Source organism: Ciona intestinalis, chromosome 11, assembly GCF_000224145.3.
Source record: "Ciona intestinalis chromosome 11, KH, whole genome shotgun sequence".
Taxonomy (NCBI): domain Eukaryota; kingdom Metazoa; phylum Chordata; class Ascidiacea; order Phlebobranchia; family Cionidae; genus Ciona; species Ciona intestinalis.
In genome coordinates, this window is record NC_020176.2 from 3,191,118 (window position 1) to 3,215,346 (window position 24,229).

At 34.6% G+C, this 24,229-nt stretch overlaps 2 protein-coding genes across 3 annotated transcripts; both read right to left on the reverse strand.

The window, feature by feature from the left end:
• Positions 1–426: 426 nt before the first annotated feature.
• Positions 427–8,734, reverse strand: LOC100178231 (kinesin heavy chain). 2 transcript variants are annotated; one of them, XM_026836659.1, is made up of 18 exons: positions 8,615–8,734; positions 6,849–7,114; positions 6,449–6,540; positions 6,122–6,229; positions 5,713–5,839; positions 5,535–5,623; positions 5,056–5,185; positions 4,844–4,974; positions 4,648–4,775; positions 4,352–4,544; positions 3,357–4,133; positions 3,150–3,272; positions 2,776–2,907; positions 2,483–2,629; positions 2,070–2,261; positions 1,825–1,963; positions 1,486–1,633; positions 427–1,182 (listed from the first exon to the last, which is right to left on the reverse strand). In XM_026836659.1, exons 1-18 carry the CDS (start codon positions 8,665–8,667, stop codon positions 1,029–1,031), a joined length of 3,129 nt encoding a protein of 1,042 aa, XP_026692460.1. In that variant the 5' UTR covers positions 8,668–8,734; the 3' UTR covers positions 427–1,028. The 2 variants fall into 2 exon arrangements, with proteins under 2 accessions (XP_026692460.1, XP_009860240.2); XM_009861938.3 differs by lacking the exon at positions 8,615–8,734 and adding an exon at positions 7,281–7,850.
• A 1,790-nt stretch (positions 8,735–10,524) lies between these two features.
• Positions 10,525–23,871, reverse strand: LOC100175922 (ribosomal protein S6 kinase alpha-5). Its single transcript, XM_002123013.5, has 15 exons — positions 23,716–23,871; positions 23,577–23,648; positions 23,231–23,364; positions 23,077–23,161; positions 22,519–22,634; positions 21,915–22,019; positions 21,126–21,313; positions 20,342–20,492; positions 17,082–17,246; positions 15,833–16,104; positions 15,428–15,521; positions 14,670–14,840; positions 13,928–14,191; positions 13,087–13,237; positions 10,525–12,157 (listed from the first exon to the last, which is right to left on the reverse strand). The coding sequence occupies exons 1-15, from the start codon at positions 23,762–23,764 to the stop codon at positions 11,406–11,408; spliced, it is 2,769 nt and encodes a 922-aa protein (XP_002123049.3). The 5' UTR covers positions 23,765–23,871; the 3' UTR covers positions 10,525–11,405.
• Positions 23,872–24,229: the final 358 nt, after the last annotated feature.

Below are 24,229 nucleotides of genomic sequence, written 5' to 3' on the forward strand. Positions count from 1 at the left end.
CAAAGTCAATTCTAATACTAATGATTGGGGTAAAATAACATAGGTTCCAATATAAGTTAGTACTTACGCTTAGGTACGGTTTCAATTTGATATAATTTAGGAAATTGGTAAAAGAAACTTTTCATAAATCCATTGATTGACCAAAAATGACACCTGAAAGAATATGATTGTATAAACATAGTTAGAATTATAAATGCTGTATCCCTTTCCTTACCTTCTGTTAAAATAATAAACTCCTATGTTAAAGCAATCACCAAGCAAACATATATTAAACCATGGATAACAATATTGATTACCTGCACAATTTTTGTTAGTTCAAACCAGCATAAATTTGTGCAAAAAGGTTCAAACTAGCATAGATTTGTGCAAGAAGGTTCAAACTAGCATAAATTTGTCCAAAAAATATCTACTCTTATCAAAAAAGCCTTTGACAATGATGCAATGTATTTCAATGACCAGAGTATATTAAATACGTTTAAATTGTATTTGTGCAACAAGTTATAATAAACAAATGTATATTGTGACACAGTGGTAACTTAATTTTCAACAGTAACTCTTAAAAAAGAACAAAAAAATAAAAAGTAATTTAACATAAAAATTACAGCCAAAAACTGAACTTTAAAAACAAATTGAACATTGTATTAAACATAATTATTAAATAGTGTATATTGTTTCAATAGTTTTTTAGTATAAACTTGTGTTCTCTAACTGTTAGGTTTTAAAAATGGGCACAAACATGTAGAACCAAAAATAGAAATTTACAATTTTTGTAAATACACAACTTTCATATCAGAAAGTGAATAAAATAAATGTGTTAGGTGATACCATATGATCAAAATGTTGCAGAAAAAGTAATTCTGTTTAAATGTGATTTAAATAAATAAGGAAGCACTGCAGTAAATACAAAACCACTACAAGTTCACACACAAAGTGTGGTAACTCCATGGGTATACAAAAGAACACCCATGTTATAACGACTGTAGTTGCCTGTCAAATAAGTTATAATCATTTTTATTCAGATACAAATTTTAAACAGGAAGGGCTTGTAATATTTTTAATTCTCTTGTGTCAATTCCTACTCGCCGCAATGTCCGTTTTACATGGGGTTTTCCCTCTTCTGTGAACCATTGTCGGCAGTACATTATTTTCATGACGTCTCGCAAAAGATTTCTTTCCCTTTTCCTGTACAAGAAATGATAAAATGCAAGTCGTGATTACTTTTTAAAGTAGTCTAATATATAAATAACTCATTTATGCAACAAAACAGAAAAAATTCAGTGTTTTACAAACCATACCATTCTGTTCGTCTGTTCCATTTGAATGAGGTCCTACGACAAGGAAATCTATGGAACCTGACGTTATGGTCAGAGTTGGCCTATTATGACATCTGGACAGTCTTAAGTGATGGGCTAATAATCACAACAGGACCTTAATTCTAGGTCCTCAAGTACCCATATAGAATAGAATACAAACATGTTAACTCACAACTGTATAAGAACTTCTCGATTTTTCGCATCCTGCGTTAAAAGGATACTTAGCTCAGCATCTCTCACATCAGGGGCATCCCCCAACTCCCCAGACTCCATAGCACGAGTTGCCGCACATTTTAAACAATGAACATAATATGCAAGACCTGTTGAATTTGGATGAATGATTGTAACTTACTTTATTCTTTGGTTGGGGAAAAACAACATGCGTTATAACACGGATGTTCTGTTACATACACTTCATTCCGGCTTACGAATTACCATATATGTAACTTTTGTTGGTGATTGTTTTTAAATTAGACAACCCATTACAATAGAATTTAAACAAGAAATTTACCACTTAATCGGTCTCTATAATCTTCTGTGTTGATACCAACTTCAGCAAACGATTTTTTTACATTCCCTTTCATTAACTCTGTATCTGACTTAGATGTGGCGAGCACAACTGCAGCAGTAGCCTGTGTCGATCCAGTAAGCTAAATAAATGACATTGCAGTTAGAAAACTACAAAAGAGCCACTGGGTTAGGAAAGTTCAGTGTTCAATAATTTAGTTAAACTTTATCAACACTTTATGCACTTACTTGTTGTTTTTCAACCAACTTATTCTTATTAAGTTCATTTTTTAACGTTTCCACTTCCTTTAGTGCAGACTTTAACTTAATGCTTGTTTCTCTTGCAGCATTCTCATATTTAACCGTCACTTTTTCTCGCTCCAAGTTCGATTTGTTTAAATTACTCTGGCAGTCACTGAATGCAGATTTTGCTTCAAGTTCCTGATAAAGATTATTTATGTATGTGTAATAGTAGGTTGTGTACGGTATAAGAGCAGCTTTAGCATGTATTTATATTAGGTTGGGTTAAGTTGGTCTAAACACATATATCCATCTAGTTCTAACAACGTTTTTTTTTGGACCTTAAAGGTAAAACTTTAATACAGAAACAGCAAGTTTAATTTATTTTTAAAGAAAATACAACAGAACTTGTATTTTATTACCTTTGTCTTAGTTTCACTTTTTAACTTTTTCAAATCCGCTTGTAGTTGCGAAATTTGTTCAGTTTTCTTGGCTAACATTAAAGTGGCCCCCTTGGTTTGTTCTTGTAAATTCTTACTTAGTTCTTCAATCTTTTTCTTTTGCACTTCCTATAAAGTATTACAATTAGAACACCCAGGTATGTCTTTTTAAACAGCAACAGTTTGAATATTGTTTTAATGAACAATATGTCTATCTTTTATTAGTAGGCAATAAAAAAAAAAAAAAAATGAACAAAAGTTTCCGAACTACTTACCATAACATTACTTTCTTTACGTCTTAATTCTTGTAGGTTAGCAACCTCAGTCAAACTAACCATCTGCGACATTTTACTTTTACAACCTTCCAACAAAGCCTCAAGTCGTGCCTGCTCACCCAGTAGTTTCTCCTGAACAATTTTGTCAAAAATAAAACAAAACTCTAAAAAGCAGGGACTGTTACTAAAATAAAACATTAATAATATTTTGCATTCTACATAGATCAGGTCCTGGCGTACCACTCAAGACTTAGGCCAGAGTTGGTCTAAGGGATCATTGGGTTGCAACATTGTCCAATAAATGTCCAGCCCAATGACACATACGCCAACAGTGGTAAAAGTATCAAGCCTCTTTTTTGAATTCATATTCTTACAATTCGCTGGCGATCTTTTACTTTATTTTCACGTAATGCTTGGAATTCTGATAATGGTGCAGTTTCATTTTGAATCTTAACCAATAGTTGTTCAAGTTGTGTAATCTTTGCTTGTTTTGCATCCTAAAAAATAAAACAGCATTTTTAATTTTTTTAAAAAATATATTATGCAAATTTATAGTAGCAATATAAATTTCCATTTCCTACCCTATCTTTCTTAGAAAACAGAATCATCCGATCATAATCGTTCTTTATCTTGTCTTCTCGCTCGATACACTTGGAGCAACATCCTGAAGACTCTGATGTGGAAGATGATGATGAAGGACGACTCAACTTCATCTGGGAGTTGCTTCTTCCGTTTAAAAGGTGCGGACTCCTGGAGTTTGGAGGAAGACCAAACGCTTCCTTTCTTTCATCTTTTCTAAGAGCAACAGGAACAGAATTTCTCTGCCTTCCATCAATTACTTTAGAAAAGGCTTCCTTCGGTGGGGTAGGGGATCTAGAGCTACCATGTTCTGTTGAAATTTTGGAAGTATCAGTAATTTCGTTGGTTTGTTGCCGCTTGCCAATGTTTTTTTGTCGAGATTTAGTCACAGCCTCAAGAGTTGCGAGATCAGATAATGAAGTTGTATCTTTACGAGCAACATCCGGTGTGTCTATATGGGGAAGAGTGAGTACTTTACCTCCGGACACAATGTTAGTTCCATCTTTGTTAATTTGCCAGTACAAAGGTGGTGAACCTGAATTTTCACCTTCGGTCATCGGGACTTCAATGGAAGCCTTCCCTTTCCCCTTTTTCTTCTTTTTAGAGCTATCTTTCTCCCGATCATCTTTAGATGGTCTTTTTTTCTCTTTTGCCGCATCCGGAAGATCTGGAGTTGCGAATCCTGATTTCAAGTTGATTGGAGGAAGCGATGTTGAAGTGTTGGATTCAATCTGGACGGAGTCAGTATTTTCCCCAGTGTCAATACCAGGAACTTCAGGCTATAAAAGAACAACTTTACCAACCTATTGTACGTCATAAAAAGTTACTATTCATTACCTACTTAGGAGGGCCTTATCATATACAACATTAATGGGCTACGGACCATGAAAGGTTAAGAAACACTAGCTTAACACCATTTACCATTATAATAGTTGCACAGATGGGTACAACCAGTTAGCCCAAAACAATTGTTTTTAATCTCTTTAGTTGGTCTTACCATCTGTATTGGAATTTCTTTGAACGAAATATGTGCTTCTGGATGGTTAACCACTGTCATAGCCCGCTGAGCGAATTGCAAACAGCAGAAAGTTTCATGAGTTAAGTTGGGACAAGGTGAAGCAGCAACCAGTAGACGAGTAATGCAGTTTCCACCCAAAGCTTCACGCAGTAAACGAGTCAGCTTTGAATCCCTGGGATTAAATATTTTTGGTTTAATTATTCCAATTTAAAAATATTATAAATAAATGTGAGAAAAAATACCCTGTTTTTGCTAAAGTTAGGCGCCTAACTTACTTGTATGGCGTTGATTGTGGCGAAGATTCGGCCAAAGTTAAAACGACGTTTCCGAAAACTTGTAGTGATTTGTTCGCCTTTGCGTTTGCGCTATTCCCGCTAACGTCATGTGTTGAGTGCTTTGTCGACTGAATGTTTCGCACCAAACAGTAACACAGTGAGTAAGAGGTACTTTGAGTACATGTCAAGTACTTACCCGGTTAACTCCGACCAAATCGGCGAACTCCAGTCTTCCATCGGTCACCTGGATGGTGTTCTTTTCAAAGTCTGTTTCTTCCTTTTTGTAATGAAGAGTGAAGACTGTGTGACTGCGGCCAGCATCTCGCACTGGTACAAAGATATATATATATATATATATATATATATAATCAGTACTGTATATTTATAAAAATAGTCCCGAGTCCGAACCTCGGTTCGGATTTCGTCGCAGTTGCTTCGTTACGTCATCTACCGTCTGAACTGGCATCTCTGTCACCCCCTCAAGCGGTGACGCATCGGCAAACTCGTGAAACCGTATGTTGTCCGTAGCAGAAGGGTCCTGATGGTCGCACAGAATAATAAGATTACTGTCTAATTTAAAGTATTTATTTAACCCCGCGTAGCGGAGCAACGACAGTCGGTATAACGGGGGTGTTTTTTAAAATATATTTTATAGGTGCGGCCCAATAATTAAATAGGAAAATTACGATTGCAAAATTAACCTCGCGCAAAAGCAAAGCGGTAAGCGAGCCTGCTCCTAGACCTGAGTTAATGGGATCGTGACTTGACGCTACACTACCATTATGGGCGTGTGTCACCCGATAGGGAGACTAAAAGCTACGCTAGGATAAATAGGATACATTAATTTGTTTATTTATTTTATCAAACAAACTAATCCTAAAACACACCAAAATATCGTAGAACTTTTCGTTGTAAACTTGGATGAAAGACATTGTCAACTTGCATTTGATGTTTTCTACGGTTTCCTTCTCGATAGCTGCGTAATTAACAAAGAAGGTATGTTTATAAGTTTGGGTATATCTCGTTTTAATCGTCTGTGGTCCTTACAGGAGTCAAAATACTTACAATGCAACAATGTTTCAGCAGCACGTATTATCAATCCTTTATATTTCCCACTGCTTGCTTTGCCGAATAAGGAATGACTTTTGCCCGTGCTTGCCGATCCGTATGTAATAAGACATGCATGATAGCCCTGTATACAAATATATTCCAAAATCAACATTTTAGAAAAGTCAAACAAAAAGGTTTTCTATATACTAAATATAGCCTTGATGTTTTTTAATTAAAAATTGGTATTCTTAAAATTATAACTACGAATTTATATTCCATTACATTACATTTCCAGGGTTTATTTGTGACAAAAGTGTCGTGTGTTTGATTAGTACATGTTGACTATAATTGAGGTTGTACAAGTTAAACAAGCGATGTTCATTCAGCAGAGAATTTTCAAGGATTCGATGACGTAACCACTTACTAGAAGTACTTGCTCCACAAGCGAGTGGGTTGTGACGTCATAAGCATCTTTCTGCGTCGCTGATTCTGGCAGCACGTGGTCAAAGTCGAAACATATTTTGCTACCGTGCTGTAAAAATGAACTGTTTAGTACTGTCGGGTAAGACAAGTTACCGTTATGCGCATCATTTATCATGTTCCGAATAGTGTTTTTAACAATTACCAATGCTCTTTTAGAGGCGCAGGGCTACGGCTATCTAATTCTTTTTTGTTTACCGCCAAGTGGGCGAGCTAGGACAATGAAAACATGTTCATTCCTATTTCAACATACTATATTTAGATTTCTTACATTTTCTTTTTTTGCACTGGGTCGCGTTGAAAGTATAATTCTCTCATTTCCACTGACGGTTATGCTTCTTAGTCGGCTGGATGGATTTCCAGCTGAAATTAGATTTATTTGGTAAAAATATACAAAACACGCGTTTTGCGATGAATACATTAGAAAACTATAGATTGTGCTGAAACGTTTGACGCAGAGGGTTAAAATAGAACATAATTTACAGAATTTTTCATTTATCTATTCCAATACAGTATAACCAAAACTTGGGCAATTACCACGACGAAAAAAATAAAGAAAATTAGCAACAAAATAACAGTCCTTATTTATACCCCGCTGGGAAAAAATAGTTCAGTATAAGTGTTAAACAAAAACGTGACTGCTAAACCCTATAAAAATTAAAGACACTCACCCAAATCCTGCTCGTCTAACGGTTTAACTCGGACATATACTTGGAAAGAAGAACGATCAACAACAGTAGCTACTGGTTGGGCAATCACTTCAACTGGTGGTACATCTTCAACTTTAGGAAGAACGATTTCTTCAGTTGGGTGAGTGTTTTCTTCCGGTGCTGGGGGACTTGGGGTGTCCTCCGAGACGACAGGAGATGTTGAAGATTGTGGAGTCGGTTCAGTAACTGGTGGTGGATCCTTTGATTTCAAATCTTTTGTTTCATTTCTGTGGACATATGGGGTGTGAATTCAAAAAGTGCATGTCGGGACTTTCGCGTCCCATTTGGTAGTAAACAAAGAATATTCACAATATAACTGCAGGCCGCGACTCTAAAACACCGTTGTTAAAAGAAAATATATGGGATTTGGGTTCTAACAGTATCCCATCTTACCCCACATTACTATATATGCTGGGCTTGTTGAATTGATACCGCTCCGCTTTTATTAACGCGCTACTGGAATACATTTCCAAGCCGTGTATGTTACGAGTTAATGCAATTGGTCCGAGTGGTTCTTGGTTGATAACAATTGCCCCAGCCGTAGAAGGAAGATTTCTGTTCCGGTCTCGACATCCTAGGAAGTGTTCCTCGCTTCCGGAGTACAGATCCCTGCGTCTGGAGCGAGGCTGAGCGGTCGGAGGATGTCGTGTTAGAAGGTGTAGCGGAGCGGAAGTTCTTGGACTTGAATCTCGGAGCAAATATGGAGGGGTATCACTTTCAAGTCCAAATTTGTAAGGGTACCTCTTCGATTTTACGCCATCCGGAAAATAGTTACATGCACCTCGCGTGAGCGGCGTACGCGGTATTTCTTGAATAAAATCTTTCGACATTTCCATTATTAATTGCCGAGCTTTATTTTTCTCATTTAGTTGGCATTATTTTGCTTTCTGACTGCAAGAAACCAACTCTTATCCCTGCCTCACGCAAAATACTATGTCATTGGTGGCAATACATGGCAAACTAAATTAACCATAGGTTGTTTACAACAGGCCTGCCTAAAGTAGAGAAAGTGCGAACCATGAGTGTAAACGCCGCCCATTTGAGGGCCTTCGGGTCTTTTTGCGATCGATGAAAATGTTTACTCAGATGGACTTCAGGCAATAGGGGACATGTGAAATTACGCGTAAGTGGGCAATTGAAAAGGAAAATTACCTGCAGCTAAATTAAACAGGAATAATTTGGAGTGTTTTTTTCTGAAATCATGTATATTTATATTTCAGATGATCAAAAATAGCGTTGGACATTTGGTCAAAGTAGTAGGCTATATGAACTTGAACCCGTATGTAATGTTGGTGTTCTAAAAGTTAAACATTGAAGTATGATAAAGCGAGTTTTACAACGATTCTACCGCACTTGACCGCGGTTCAGAGGTTTTATAACAGCTGAAACTATTTATATTTGGGAATAGTCTTTATGGAGATTCGTCAAAGTTATGATTTTAAAACGTACTTGTTTTGAGTAATAGAATTGTTATGTCATGATAAGCACATTCTACAAACCGCAGTTAAAGTACTTGAAAACGTTATAACAGACCAATAACCAAACATTATACGGTAAAACAGCTTGTTTGAAAGCCTGAACAAATAACTTATCGCTTATGTTTAAAGCTATATATACATATATATAGTGGCATAAAAACGTACAACAGTAACAGAAAATTTGGGCGAATTCTAAATTAAATAGTTTAAGTAAAATACACAGATATAAAAAATGGGCATTATACTAACCTGCTGGTTTGTTTTTTAATCTTGGGTCTGCTTGCAGTAACCAAACGACGCATGATAATGTCTTGAAGGTAGAAGCTTATTTATATTAAACTTAAAAAGTACATCATGTTTTAAATGTGTTCTATATAAATAACTTGTTAATAAAATGAAATAATTGTGGGCACGTTGTCAAGCTATAGATAAAATGCTGAACAACAGTTACGTATAGCTGGCAACAACGTTTATAAGTTGCACGCGACTAAGTTTAAATCGGGTTGCTTCGTATTTATCTATATTTAATTCATGAGATGAAGACAAAATAAACAGATTGTCGAAATCTCCCTTTTGCTGCCTGACAGAAATCTTAAGCGGGCTTCAAATATTCCTAACAAATGTCAAAACCCTACTGTACAATATTGGCGTATAGGAGCATTGTCTCCGCTATTGCGGACCGCTACACAAACACAAGCAAGAATAAAACTGATCGTTGAGGTTATTACAGCACAGTACCTTTATCGTGATTTAAAATAACACACGAGCTGTCTGTTAAATCGTCCCCAATGTTTGGACAGCGATTGATTTCAGAAGTGACCTTGAAATAACCGGCGGTTTAACAAACTAGTAACAACTACGTCTCTGAACATTAAATATGTCACCATAAACATAAAAATCTATGTATACCCGTAAGAATACAAATGCAACGTATCAAAATATTCACTGAAACATACGGTCAGTGGTAACAAATGTTTATTTTGGTCAAACAATGTTTTCTTTTTGACCATAAGCAAATATGCTTTAGATATATGTACGCAACTGATGCTTTACTCTTTCTAAAGCCAACATATTTTTCAGCACTACTTCTTAAATGTTAGATTTTTATTATTAAAATGCTATTAATACAAAAAGGTCTTGGCCTATACATCCATATACCTGCGACTATATACCAATGACTGCAAACAAACATGTCTCAAAGTAAATATAAACGAAGAAAGTTGGCAACGATTTGCACACCAGCAGCAGCGCTAAGACTTCACATTTCTAGCGATTGGCTACGGTATTGACCTAAAACAATACTAACGTTTTTTAAAAGTGGGCTTTGGCGCTCTCGAAACTGCTGTCTTGAAGGCAAAGTGACTTTTTGTCATTGTTCCCAAGTCGGCTACAATTTTAAGTGGGATTGGAATGAAAGGGAATAGCCAATGCAGCGACCGCACCTTCCTACACTTGAAATGGCTGAGTCCAAGCGGTTTAAAACCTGGTATTTAAAACAACCTCTACAGCCTACACCAAACGCTTTGGGCGGTACAGTTGTTACTGCATTTTGATTCGCAACACGACGATGTGTGCGAAAAGTAATATCGAATGGCGTGTTTTCTTATGTACATTTAATTAAGCACACAGACTAACTTTTGTACCAGAGAACACAAAGAATTGTTCGAATGAAAGGAATATAATAATGTGTTTGTTCACACATCCTATGACTTAAAATAGTTATAACGTTTCCATACCTTGTATGTTTGACGTTTAATTCGGCGTGGCTTAGTTGTTTTGCTCGATGCTGCTACTTTTGTGTTCTGTACGTTATGTGTCTTTGGACAAGACATTAACTGCTCCAATCCAGTGGTGAATATTGTGTTATTAAAATCATCACCCTACAGAAGAAAAACAGCATCCACAAAGTTAAAAATGTGAGAACTCGTTTCCAAACAGGCACGAGGTTAGTGAAACAGAACAATCGTTTTATAATTTACGATTGTCGCTGCCCGTAGCCCGCCACACGAGCATATTAAGCTACATACATTCATTTTAGTAATTTTAGTCAGAAAAGGGTCATTTTATTGAGCAAATAAATAGATTTACTTTTAAGGCGACGAAACGAATAAATAACGAGCTGACAACTCCTTATTGCTACAGTATCACAACTACAAAAATGCGAATCAAACAAAACTTCTCAATACTTTTATATCTGAAGGCAGGGCACATAAGAAGCAATATAACACAAACACACTGGTCGATTCCTTGTCCTAAGTACCGACAACGATACTTTAAAAATACATTCGCATTGTGTAAGTGCAAATACACGATTACATTGTAAAAAATCAAGTAACTTAATATGAAGCTTACGACATCTTTAAGTGTGGTATTAGTTCCGAGGTAACACTTTTCCATTATTCTGCCTTGTGCAACACAAAGCACTGGTGCTGAGTTGAAATATCAACTGGCAACACTGAAATATACTTTAAATGACTGGTAACACTGCTGGTTAAGAAGACATAAGGGAAAGGGTCAGTTATTCATAGAACGTATCAGCTATTGAGAAAACACAACACTAAACCTAACCGATACGAAAAGATTGGCAAATTTCGATGATTAACAGGTAAATCTATGGTCAAATTTCGGAAATGGCGTGTAAATTTTCACACACATAATGTATGGTAAAAGGGGATTTTCTCAATAGCGGAACATTTTATGATGTACAACTGATATAAAGAAAGAAGCAATTCTATTTACAGAAAGAAAAATACACGGGGGCCTATTGAATGCATAGACATTTGGTGCACGCCCAAGTACGAATACAGAAATACGGTGGAAAACCGAATACGGATACTCGTTCCGAGTTATTGGGCGTGAAAAGAGCGAGCAGCATTATTAAAGTCGGTATGTGCTTCAGGCTGATGTTTTCATTAGCAGTTGCAAAGTAACAAAAAGTGGGGTGGGGAAAGTTGGAACACTTTTTCTTTCTATTTTTGGACATTACGTGCTAAAGGTGTCCCATCTTGCCCCACAGAACAATATGATATAAATGCAGGGGTTAGATTATTGTATCACCAAGTTGTTGTATTGGAGTCCCGGACCTGTGGTTCGAACCCAGTGGCTTCGATAAGTAGGGAGGGCTAGACGAAGAAAGTGAGTAAGTGCCGTACCCAGATTCACTAAGTGAGGACGACGCTTGTCGGGACAACGAAGGCGACGAGACGTTTATACTGTCGGACGACTCACGGTCGCTGCCAGTCTGTATGTTCTCAGCGAAACCTGAACTGACAGAGTCGCTCGTTGAAGGCAGTTTATACTGGTCGTCAGAGGGCGTACTACGAACTAAATCAAGTCCGCGCGGTCGTTTCGCAACCGGGGAAGAAACGGTTTCAAAGTTCGCGCAGATTAGTGCGGAAGCAGGTACCTCAACCGCTGGTGACGTCACTGGACTTGCTCCTGGCGTCGAGCAGGAGGATGATGACGTGGCGGCTGTTGATGACGTCAGAACTACGCTGTCGTTCGAGCCGCTGCTGCTTCTCGTGTCGGAGCCGTTTCGTTGCTTGCCTGTACGTTTTCTGTTCCGGCGTTTTGCAATTGGTGCGTTCGTAACTGCACTAAGTTGAAACCCTTCTTTGCTGGCGAGGTGGTAAGCCTTCATCGTGGCGTTGAAGCAGGTGGTGGCTCGGTGGCCTGGTGAAAGAATGCAAGGACTGAGAAGTGGTGTTGTTGGGGCGCACGCTCCTTGGACCCACGGGCTTGCGAGCAGGTCGGAGATTTTGAGTCGCTTTTTTGGATCCACTGTCAAAAGACCTGGGAAATCAGAAAAATGTAAATTGTTATAACAGACACTGGTTAATTTCCTGATCGCGTTATTACAATTAACAACGCCCTTTAAAGGTGGCGGGCCTAAAATTATACAATTGTATAAATATTATTTGTTAACTACAAAAAAAGACAAGAAAATAAAATAATAACAAATTTCTGGTTACCCCACCCTACTATAATACGGCATGCCAAGTAACAACGATAGTCGACACAAAAAAAGGTTGATTTAGGTTTGCACAAATCATGCGTAAATCCGTCACGTTTTTTTAACCTAGTTCACTAAAGCTGTTATCGCTTAACTGTAACGTGGCCTGAGTGTTGAATACGAAATCTTAAATAGGAAATGAATCTATAACCTGAAAAGGCAGGTCAATGACCCGTATTAACCCCATGGCGCGTTTTAAATATTGTTCCGATGTTTGTATTATGTTTTTTTTAATATAACTTTTTACGGATCAGTTACTGTACTATAAGTTATTATGTATACATTCTATTTTTGTACCGAAGAAACATTATAGCGTGCAATAGACAGCAATGGAATTGAGACCACAATATTTTTTAAACAGGAATAGCACATAAATTCGGTCGCGAAAATGTGTGATCGTTATATTTATACGTTTAAAGGTCGACTATTAGAATGAATCATGCATAGAAATGTGTTTTTGGTAATTTTTACCGTTTTCCCCTATTTTGTTCAAAAAAATTTTGTAATGACCGTGTATCTTATACAATTAAAATGAATTTTTTTGTCGCAATTGTCACCGTTCCTCTTATTTCGTGCTGAAATTAATCTCTCGTATTTTGTTCTAAATTTTGTAATAACGCTGTATGTTAGACAAATAAACGAATCTACGTTTATTTGCAATTTCCACCAACTTATCTTATTTCGTGCTTAACTTAATTACAAAACGTACCGTCCACGAGTCTTCGTGCTTCTTCCGACACGTTCTGCCAGGACAGGCCATCGAAGGTAAATTCCCCCTTCGTGATACGAGTCATGATTTCCGAAGCTCTGAGACTCTGCCCGTCGCTCACAAACGGAACAGCTCCGGATAAGACGGCGTACTGTAGAAGGAAACGACGTTAGTGGGAATTTTCATAAGAAAACAGCAAACTATATAACACTCCGGAAGGATATGCGTTAGAGTCCTGTTACATAATGGTGTGGTCCTTAGAACTGGTTCGGTCGTATTTTTTTAATTACAAAATTATATTGGTTTAATTCGAATTGTTATCCTAATACAGTACTGTGTGGTAGCATGAATACTGTTAGAACATAGTTTCCCATATTTTCTAACCGTGTGTATTAAATAACAACGCTATTTTGGAGTCGTGAGAAACAGTTTTATATAAATTATTGTAAATGTTCTTTGTTTGCTACCAAAAGGGACGACAAAGAGAATGAAAACATGAACCGTCTTACCCCAACCTGCTAAATACAACACCGACTTTATTTATCTCTTCGAACACGATATTAAAGATCATTTGAGTTAACAAAGTATATTAACAGTAAATCGCCAGTTTGTTTACTGTTTGTGGGTGTAACGGTAACGCCTTTTATTTAAAAAGTTACTTTTATAGCTTGAGCGTATAATACTCGCTTCTTTCATACCGTCTTTTCGTTTTATGTACTTCGGTTTTATAAGACTTCAAGTACCAACGGTATCTATCTTAGTCCACAGTACTATATTCGTAGAAAAGTCGCTAATGCCAGTTTAAAAGCCATATTCGCTACACGAAAGCCTAATAACTTACCAAAATAACACCTATACTCCATAGGTCGCAAGACTCGTCGTAGCCAGGTGTATTGGACGTTCCTACAAAACCGGAGGTCTGTAAAACTTCTGGGGCGGCGTATTGTAGCGTAAAAACAGGAGTGCTGAGCGCGACAGAAGCCCCAGCGCCGGTGTTGGGCTTTAGCCTCGCAAAACCGAAGTCCACGATTTTTATATGGAGTTGTTTCGAGGCTGGCATGGTATTGTTGTTAGTGTCAGTTGGTGCTTGCACGAATATAATGTTCTGTTGGAAATTAAATGAGATTAGAATGTGCGGTAATGGTCACTAATGGGTTGTCCATATTGTTAGCCATACATAAACCAAAATGAATCACAAAAATATAATCACTCACAAAGTTAGAGATTTGAAAAAATATATCGCACAAGCGTTTTAGTATAGCTTATTATAGTAAACTGTATCGATTACTAGGTTTAGATGTAATTTCGTATAAACCAACTACGCTATTTTTGTCTACTGTTACTTGTAGATATTAGTTTTGTTATTAAGACAACATAACATGAAATACTGATTATACCACATATATACATTCACCTAATAAACTAACATAACATAAATTCAATATTAATCTCTTCAAATACCATAGTGAAGATCAAACTAATTAAACTAACGAAAAACGGCAGTCGTTCAACCCGCGCTAACAGTTAAAAATTACATTGAAAAACGTGTCATAGGCGTTGCTGCTAAATCTACAAAAATACACCTCTGGTTTTAAATCCCGATGTACAATTCCTTTTTCGTGCATGAAGGCGACGGCAGACACGATTTGCTTCATGATAATACTCGCTTCCGCCTCGTTGAAAGTTGGGTGGTCACGTATCATGGATAGCAGTTCACCACCATGTAATAACTCCATTACGATGTACGTGTGGTGCTGTACGGAAAATATGTATGGATAAAGGGGGATTCGGTTGGCAAAATTTGTTACACCATAGGTAGACAAAAGCAAATTTTTATACGGTGGGGTGGGGAAGATGGGACACATTTTCATTCTATTTTTCCATCCGATTTGGTAGTAAACCAAGAATATTTGGGGAATTATATAATAATATCCTCACTACTTTCATAGACTGTTGTTGGTTGTTTAAAACACGTTCAGAACATTTGAATTTTCTGTAATAAAGGTGGCCCGACTTCCCCCACCCTACTATATTAGTTTAATCTTTTTTAAAAGTTTTTAAGGTTTTCAGAAAAAAACAAATAAAGATTGGTCCAAATCAGGAATATTTTTTCTCTTATATTACCATTTAAAAAATGATTCAACTACTTAATACAAAATATTTTACATAGACCTATGATATATACAGCACTCTGAAAACAATAAATATTTGTGCAACAATTTTGTGGTTAATTTAGAAAAAAAATATGTTGGCTTAGACCCCCCCATATTTTTAGGTCATAAAATATTTTTTTCAAAAAATCATAAATTTGTTAAAATACACCAAGCGTACATGTTCATACCTTATCCTGAAATACATTGTAGAGTTTGACAATATTCGGATGGCCCTGACAGTGAGATAATGATCGGAGTTCTAACATTGACTGCAATTCCCATCTGTGTGATATAATCAATATTTAACTTTTAAATTTTCCATTAGACTGGTGGTATGTGTTTATAAGATGTTGGGTTATATTTACTACAGTGGGGTAACATGGTCCATGTTTTCATTTTATTATTTCGTTTCATTTGGTAGTAAACATAGGACATTTACAGAAATATATGACCGTACATTTACAACTCTAAAAAAGCCTTGTTAATTGTTAAAAAACACGATTAGGTAATATGGGATATTATGTGCTAATACGATCCTGCACTGTTAATGTATTTACCGCAGTTTAAAAGAAAAACATATCCATATTTCATACCTTCGGCTAATAATTTTCACTGCAAACTCTCGACCGGTAGAAAGTTCCACACATTTCCTACAAACTGAAAAACTTCCATCACCCAATGGTTCAGTGTCCAAGTCCAATTCATACAGCGTAAAAAATTCGCTGTCAGTCAAACGGCCAGCGTGTGCTACCTTCTGTAAGTAGCTTGGGGAAGGCCGACCCGAATTGGACATTGGTTTTAGAAGATCGTCGGAAAGTACGTGCTGTCGTCCAAACACAACCGATGGGGACACGAATGAATAACCCTGGTGTGAGAAAAAAAGTTTAATTTATAAATTTAAAAAGAATTCTTTTTTATTATTACTTTGCAACCTAAAAGAACACTTCAAAATTAATTTTTGATTGGAAAATTAAATGTTATAAAAAAAAAACATATTGGTTTGTGGTAATTACAAATAATGTTAATTTGTCAATATAATAATAAATTTTAATTTGTATTACCAAATCAACAAGTGTTACAATTACAAATATGTTTTGTAATTTTATGACAAAGCATATTACATAATGACATAACACATATAATACAAATAATATTACATAATGAATGCAACAACATTTTTTGTTGCTTCTGTTTTGAAAATGAGTAAAACAACAATGTAAGCATTTCCTATGACAACACACATGTGGTGTATGTATGGCCAGTGAATAAGGCTCAACAGGATGTGTAAGATAGCCTGGCTTTGTTTATGGTCATAACAGCTTGTTTACAGGGGAACTATATAGGAAACTAAGCCAACTAATGCGCTATGTTATTAAGTAATGGATAACATTATGGTTATATAGTAGGTTGGGGTAAGATGAAGTGTTTTCATTCTCTTTTAGCATTCCATTTGACTTTAAAAGATTGTTGGTATTTGCTAAGAAATACACACGATTAGGAAATAAACAGCATATTATGTGGTATACATCTTACCCCACAGTACTATACTAACATATTCTATGAGTATGTGGTCACATATTGTAATTCACTATTATGTTGTTACACTGTTAGGTTTAACTGCCGGTGCTTTCTCCCAACCTGCTACACAATAGTTTATTGGCATGTTTGGTCTTGTTATGTAGGGTTAATGGGTTTAACTACTAATGCTGTAACTGCTGTAGTTTTACACACTGGTAAAAACAGCAAACACCCCTGAAATACTGAAAACAAACCACCGAAAAAAAAAGTTAAAACAATTTTAATCTAAATTTTAAAAGGTCAGATATTTTAATATTTAACTACCTTAAAAGGGCATGAGGCGTTAGTGGCTGGTGTTGGTGCAGGGGAATAGTTGACGGGCATCAAAGTAAATTCCTCAGCAAAGTTACTTGTGTCCATATCATTTGCGATAACTGGCTTAAAAGGTGCAGGGACATCTTTTCGCGCCACTTTCTCCCAGTCTAGTGACTGAAAAGGAAATAGCTTACATTTAGCCACTGCTGAGTATGTAAACAATAGATTCAATTCCTTGATACTCTACACTCTACAGGGTGGTATGTATGTGTACAAAATATAGGTGTTTGAGGTCCTACAGCATGGCATGCAATGGGACCATAGATTTAGGCTATAGTTTGCCCATTACCTAATGTTTACAAATAAACTGTGGTTTTGTAATAAACAAATCAAGGCTTAAATACAAAACCCACAATGCTGTTGTAATTTTACACATATAAATCTGAATACAGGGTTACTATGAAAAATAAAGATTACAAATTACAAAGAATTCATCATGTATAAACTATAATAGGGAGAAATTCATTTGAAAAAGTACAGAATACACTTAGGACAGCTAAATTTAAAGGTCTCTAGCTCTTGCAATTGGTCATGATTTATATATAACAGTGATCAGGCACGATGGGTAGTCGTGTAGTAAACAAATGCTGTTTTGAAGTGACATATATGAAATGTGTGTGATGATAAAAAACAATAATACAATATAATAACAACTAAAATATTGTTGTTGCTTAACAAAGAAGTACTTATTGCCACGCTCCAATTTGACACTCTTTTTACTAAGGTAGTTTTTATCCATAGCTTGTTTACAATGACTGATGTTTTACCGCTAGTTTCCCTTTTTGGCATACTACCCAAATACAAGGGCCCAAGTCTAACCAAGATATAGTAAGAACAAACTAATGCTATTTACCTTTAACACATAAATAATTACTTTGTGGGTAGTATTAGGATTAAGCTTTCATTATGGGCAGGTTTAAAACAACAGTCAGATGTAAAATTTCACATATTCACAAGTAGATAGCAACTTATTGGCGGAAACGAGATGTATGAAACACATGCAACCAAACACTTGAGTAATAATCCCCCGGATTTTCCCATTGCCTCAGGTAGTAAATAAATACCACAAAAATTCCTAATACGAAATAAGAGAAATAAAATAGCATATAGAAACTAACAACTGAATGTTATCAAACAGGTAACTATGTTACTTTACTATGAAATTACAATTTTGGAAGATGATTTTTGTGCTTTAAATTTAACAGGGCAATTTAAAATTTTAGGACATGATATTTTCTGCTTCAAACATTAACTTTGAAAGTGTGTTTATGGTGGCCTTAAAATAACCCAGGGAACTTTTAGACCGGAAAATATATAAACAGGATGTTATGACTTCTTTTAAACACAACATTAAGTAGGTGGTGCGGTAATGAGTTTAGTGTAAGTTTGATGATACACTTATGATTTATGATCTCAGAAAAATTTATAAAATTTTGCATGTGCCGCCTACATAATGTTCCTTGCCTATAATCTACTTTATAAATGGTGATTTACGTTGTATGAATACAACATACATGTCACGTACACACCAGATTGCTATCAGTATTAATACATCACCCGTTTTGATAAATGGGAGCGGTAACTTTACAAATTTGCATCATTCGTATAATTCAGAGAAATTTTTATGATTCAACCCATAAAAATACTTTTAAAATTTTTAAATATATATTATGAAAAATTCCCACTTACTGGAATTAGTCATTAACATACAATATATATGGGGAATAAATGACATATTTGAACACATTCTTTTTGTTTACATTTCACAATAATTAGTTAAGGTTTAATTGTATATTATATTAGTGGGAATTTTTCATTATATATATATATTTACAAATTACAGTTGAATTGATGATACTTTGTAATTATTACTAATACTCAACATTGGACAGTGTGTACACTTTTGTAGGTTTTACTATAACTTAATAAGAAAACACATTATTTGCATAAAATTAATCATTTTTTTGTATGGGGGAGTGGCTATGGTGTTTATAAACACAGTTATAAATATAACCATGCAAAAGATATGCAGAAATAAATATTAGGCTGCAGGGCATGATGCGTATGTCCTAACTACTATGCTGCAGTGCTGAATGCATGCGATTTACAATGCATTAAGTTTTATGGTGAATATATTTTGAGACCAAAGCTATTAATAATGTATATATAAGTATTTAAAATCCTTACACTGTAAACAGTAAGTTATATAACATAATAGTAATATTAATGTCAAAATCTCATCTTGTAACATCTGTTAACAAAATAAACAGCTATATTATTTGAATATTTATAGCCTACCTAGTGTAGTAATAAAGTAAATATGGTAAAGAAATTAATATTGAATTAAAATTTTAAATGTCAAACATCCTACATTCGGACATCATTATTTAGAACGTATGGAAATACTGTCTGCCGTACTTCAATTAAATATTTTAAATTAGTGACTTGTGGAAATGGACATCACAAAATGAATACGGCATTTCCTTTTAAAATTGACCGCTAGATAGTTGAGTAATTAGGTTAATTATAATATAACAAGGGCATGGCAGGCGGTGATATAAACAGGATTTAGTGCTTTGCTACATAAGAGACACTAATCACTACTTTAGTCATAACATAACTCAGTCTTTGGTCCTACTTATTGTTCTGATTGACGTCGGTTTTAAATGGGAGAAATAGATCAAAATTAGTTGGTTAATTAGGGGGAAATGACTGTGGTATAGGTAATAGATATTGTAAATTAAATGTATGTATATAATTATGTATATAACTTTTTTGTTTTTTTTTCCGAGAGTGATATATTTTTTAAAATTAAATCTTACTTAAATACCAAGCAAATGCTAGTATGTTGTGAACAATAGTGACTGTCAGTGAACATAATTTGACATTCGAATTGTTACTCATGTGTTATACACCACCTAAACGTGACACAACGTGATAATGCTGTGGTAAGCTTGTGCTTCGGTTTACAAAACACTTTACCACAAAAATTTTAACATGCTGCATAGCACTCATATAAAGCAAAAATATTGAATTTTTACAAATAAATTGACTTATTAACTAAAGTAAGATTTTTTGGAACGTTATTTAATTATACCTATATATATATAGATAAACAAGAACATAGATTGAAATTACATAGAATAAAACAACATTTTTGAAGTTTCAAATGTACATTTCACACAAAATAAAAGTGAATAATTGCCTACCTTATAGTACGGATGTTCCTTTATTTCTTTGACACCTGTTGTTCCACATCCAAGACGTGTTTTTGGATTTTTGTCGAGAAGTTTTAAAATCACGTCAAGCGCTGCAGAAGAAAGACCTTTTGGTAGTGGAGGATGCTTGTATAAAATGCGCCTGAAAATATTTGAAATTTTTAGGACAATTTATTATATATTTTTAATTAAAGAAATGTGTATTAACATCCTATATTTACATCCCATAATGTGATATCAGAACATGTAAAAACATATAAGCATACAGTTAAACAAGGTGTATGTAAACAAGGAAGTTACCCTGTCACTGTACTAGCACAATATTGTAGCAGGTTACCTCATGTAAACAATCCGAACATAATATAAATATAAACTAATGACCTACATATTATGTTGCAGACTTACCAAATTTAATGAACACAGGCATTAACTTTTTTTTAAATTCAGAGGAACAGGGCTAGCTAGACATACACACATGACACATTCAAATAAAACAAATCTAACTGTAACTTTTTAAAAATTGTTTACTGATTAAAGCTGTGTAAAAAACTACAAAGTAGATCCGCATACCCTGCCACTTTAGGGTGGTTGGCTATTGATAATAGCGAAGATTTTTTTTAAAACATTTTAAACAAAGAGAAAGGGAATCAACAGCCAAACAACACTTGTTAAGACACAATAATATAGATAAAAAAAGTGGAAAATTGTGTTAGTTAAAAATGGCTGTTCAATTCAAATATGCAATACAATTATAGTAATCCAAATATATTAATACCTTGATACTTCAGCTTGAGAGTTCCGTTCTCCTTCTACTGTGAAAGGGGAAGCACCTGTCAACAGCTCGTACATCAGAACACCAAGACTCCAGAAGTCAACGGCAAAATCGTGACCGGCGCCGTTACTTCTAATGACTTCAGGAGCCATGTACTCAATCGTGCCACAAAATGAGAATGTTCTGTCTCCCTGGAATGATGGATTTTAAACTTACTGTACTAAGAACAAATTTAAACAATAATAAGTTTTTTTGTCCCTTGGATTTGGCATCGAAGGTAAAGAAAAATAGAAAAAACGAAAATGCAGCATATCGACACATAGACAGTCGTTAAAACACTCTTACGATTAAAAACAGATTTATATTTACAATTATTTGGGTAAAAGAACGTGGTCAAAAAGTGTGTATAATAATAATGTCCAAACTTAAGTGTTGATTAAAACTACCACCAGTAAACTAAGACACTCAACTTTTAGTAAAAACCAAATGTTTTTCTTTCTGTAGTCTACTGTGACGTAGTTTCAGTAACAGAGTTGTTAAGCAAAAAAATAAACATTATATATTCGACTCACAATAATGTATATAAATAGGATTGATTAATTAAAAATTGTGGTAAAGCCGGTAATACCAGGAGCTTAGACCAAATACTAGAATTTGTTTATTATATAGCCTAATATATATTTCTTATATAATACAATTATAAATAATCTATTTTTCACAATTTTAAAGCTGGTAAAAGTACATTGATTAAAAATGTAGATCACCTCATAAATTATGCAAACTAATACTCACTTTATTTATGAACTCCTTACTCAAACCAAAGTCAGTCAAAACAACGTGACCTTCAGAATCCAACAAAATATTTTCCAATTTTATGTCACGGTATACGATTCCAAGCTAATAAGAAAGATAAAGCAAAAGTTAACAAATTGGACCACTGATATATATAAATTGGAAATTAAAAACCTTTTGAGGCAATATAACAGTATTTTTATATATATATATACATATGTATTGTATATACATAACCTTTTTAGTAAAAGTATAAAATAATGACTATGCTAATAAATATAAGACAATGATAGTTTAATTACACTGTTATGTGTACAAAATATTATTTATTAAAAAGTACAATAATTGTTTTTTCAGCTCTAAATAGTTATTCCTTTTTTTCAACTATATTCATTATATAGGAACTTTTTTAACAAACGGATATATACATAATTATGCTATGTATTTTAACATGGTTAAATCATAACACCTAATAATTATACATAGAGAGCACTTTAAACATTAGTAAAAATAAACTACAAACTCATAAAGTTTTACACAGCATAATACAAAGGATAATTGTTTGCATAATTCTGCATTAAAAAACTTCAAAAGACTTTCTTACTTTATGCAGATGTTCCAATGCAAGTAATATCTCAGCACTAAATAATTGAACTTCTGGCTCAGTAAACTTTTCCCTTGTATTCAAATGAGTGAACATTTCACCACCATTGACATAATCTAGTACAGAGCGAAACACTTTTTAACCACAAAATAAATAAAGTAGTAAACACACACACCTACAGTATAGCCACTAAGGAAACAGTAGAAACTAGAAACTGAAGTAATCTAATAATACAAACTTATGTTACCTAATCTGTTACTTTATAACATATACACTACATTAGATTAGGCTGTTGTTATACCACGTATACTAGTAGTAGTCTCAAATACATATATGTAACCTGTACTAAACACAACAAATTTAAAATGTCATTATTGACCATAATATGAATTTTCCAAAGCAAATTTAAATCTGTTGAGCATCAATATTTTATTACTTTTTTCACATAAAAGTAAACATTACAGATTGGTCCAATCTACTTTTTATATGCATCGATTTTTCTGGCAAATTTTAAAGGTTTTAAATAAAACATACATACATACATTAGCTTTAACTTACCTAAAATGAGATGTAATCTTGAGTTGGTTTGAAATGCATAGTGAAGTGTCACTAAGAATGGAGACTGACGTACAGCCTCTAATACCTAGAATAAAATCTCATAAAATACTATTTGCTTCTTAAAAAAATGTTAGTTAAGAATTTTGAATATTACCTGTCGTTCTGTCATTGTGTGTTCTGTTGTTTTTTGTTTTGTAACAATTGATGCTTTTTTTAACACTTTCATAGCATATAGTTGACCCATGTCGTGACCGCATGCTTTTCGAACCAGGAACACTTTGCCATACGCTGTAAATGATAAAAAATGTTAATGTATTGTTGCCGAAAAGTATATAACACATTTAATTTGTTTTAAAAACACGTTTTTATATACTCTTATACGCCTACTAATATTTAAAGAGTTAAGTTTTAATATGAACAGGGCAGCATAATTTATTACAAACTGTCAACCTACAAAGGCTACAATATTCAATTTACAATCAAACAATGAACATTTTTACCTCCAGTTCCCAAAACTTTTAACAATTCGAAGCTGTCCAAACCAACTTTTTCAACATGGCCTGTGAGATTTGCTGAAACAAAAAATATATTTATAAATATGATTATTGATACGCAAATATTTAAACCTGAATGACTTACCATCAGTCACAGATAGAACAACTTCTTCTGCAGCAAAATCGTCCATCATAAATTTGATGTCCGCTGCAGGCTGTGCAAATTATATTTTTACAAAATAATTGTTTTAAAGTATTTGCATAACCTAAACCCTACATACAAAATCTGTAAAAAAACAGTTGCATAATGTTTCTCTCACGAAGCATTCTAATTTAACCTACCACTCGCTACGTTGCTCCGGTTATATGCGTTCACCACAATAACGTAAACAACACTACGAGCCTACGCAACCACCGGGCGATATAGACAACCAGACGTACATACATCGGTTTCAAGAAAAACTTTATTCTGCAAACATGATTCGGGTCACTGAATACGCCTCGCCTATTAGCTCGCAAATTAATAACAAATTATCGCCTGTCTGATAAGAATGGTAGTGAAATGTAAAATGGCCATAGTAGGAAGTCTACAGAGTTATAATTCCCTACCCCAATTGTTTGTCCACCACATTGCGCAAGTATATTCGATTTTTAGGGAA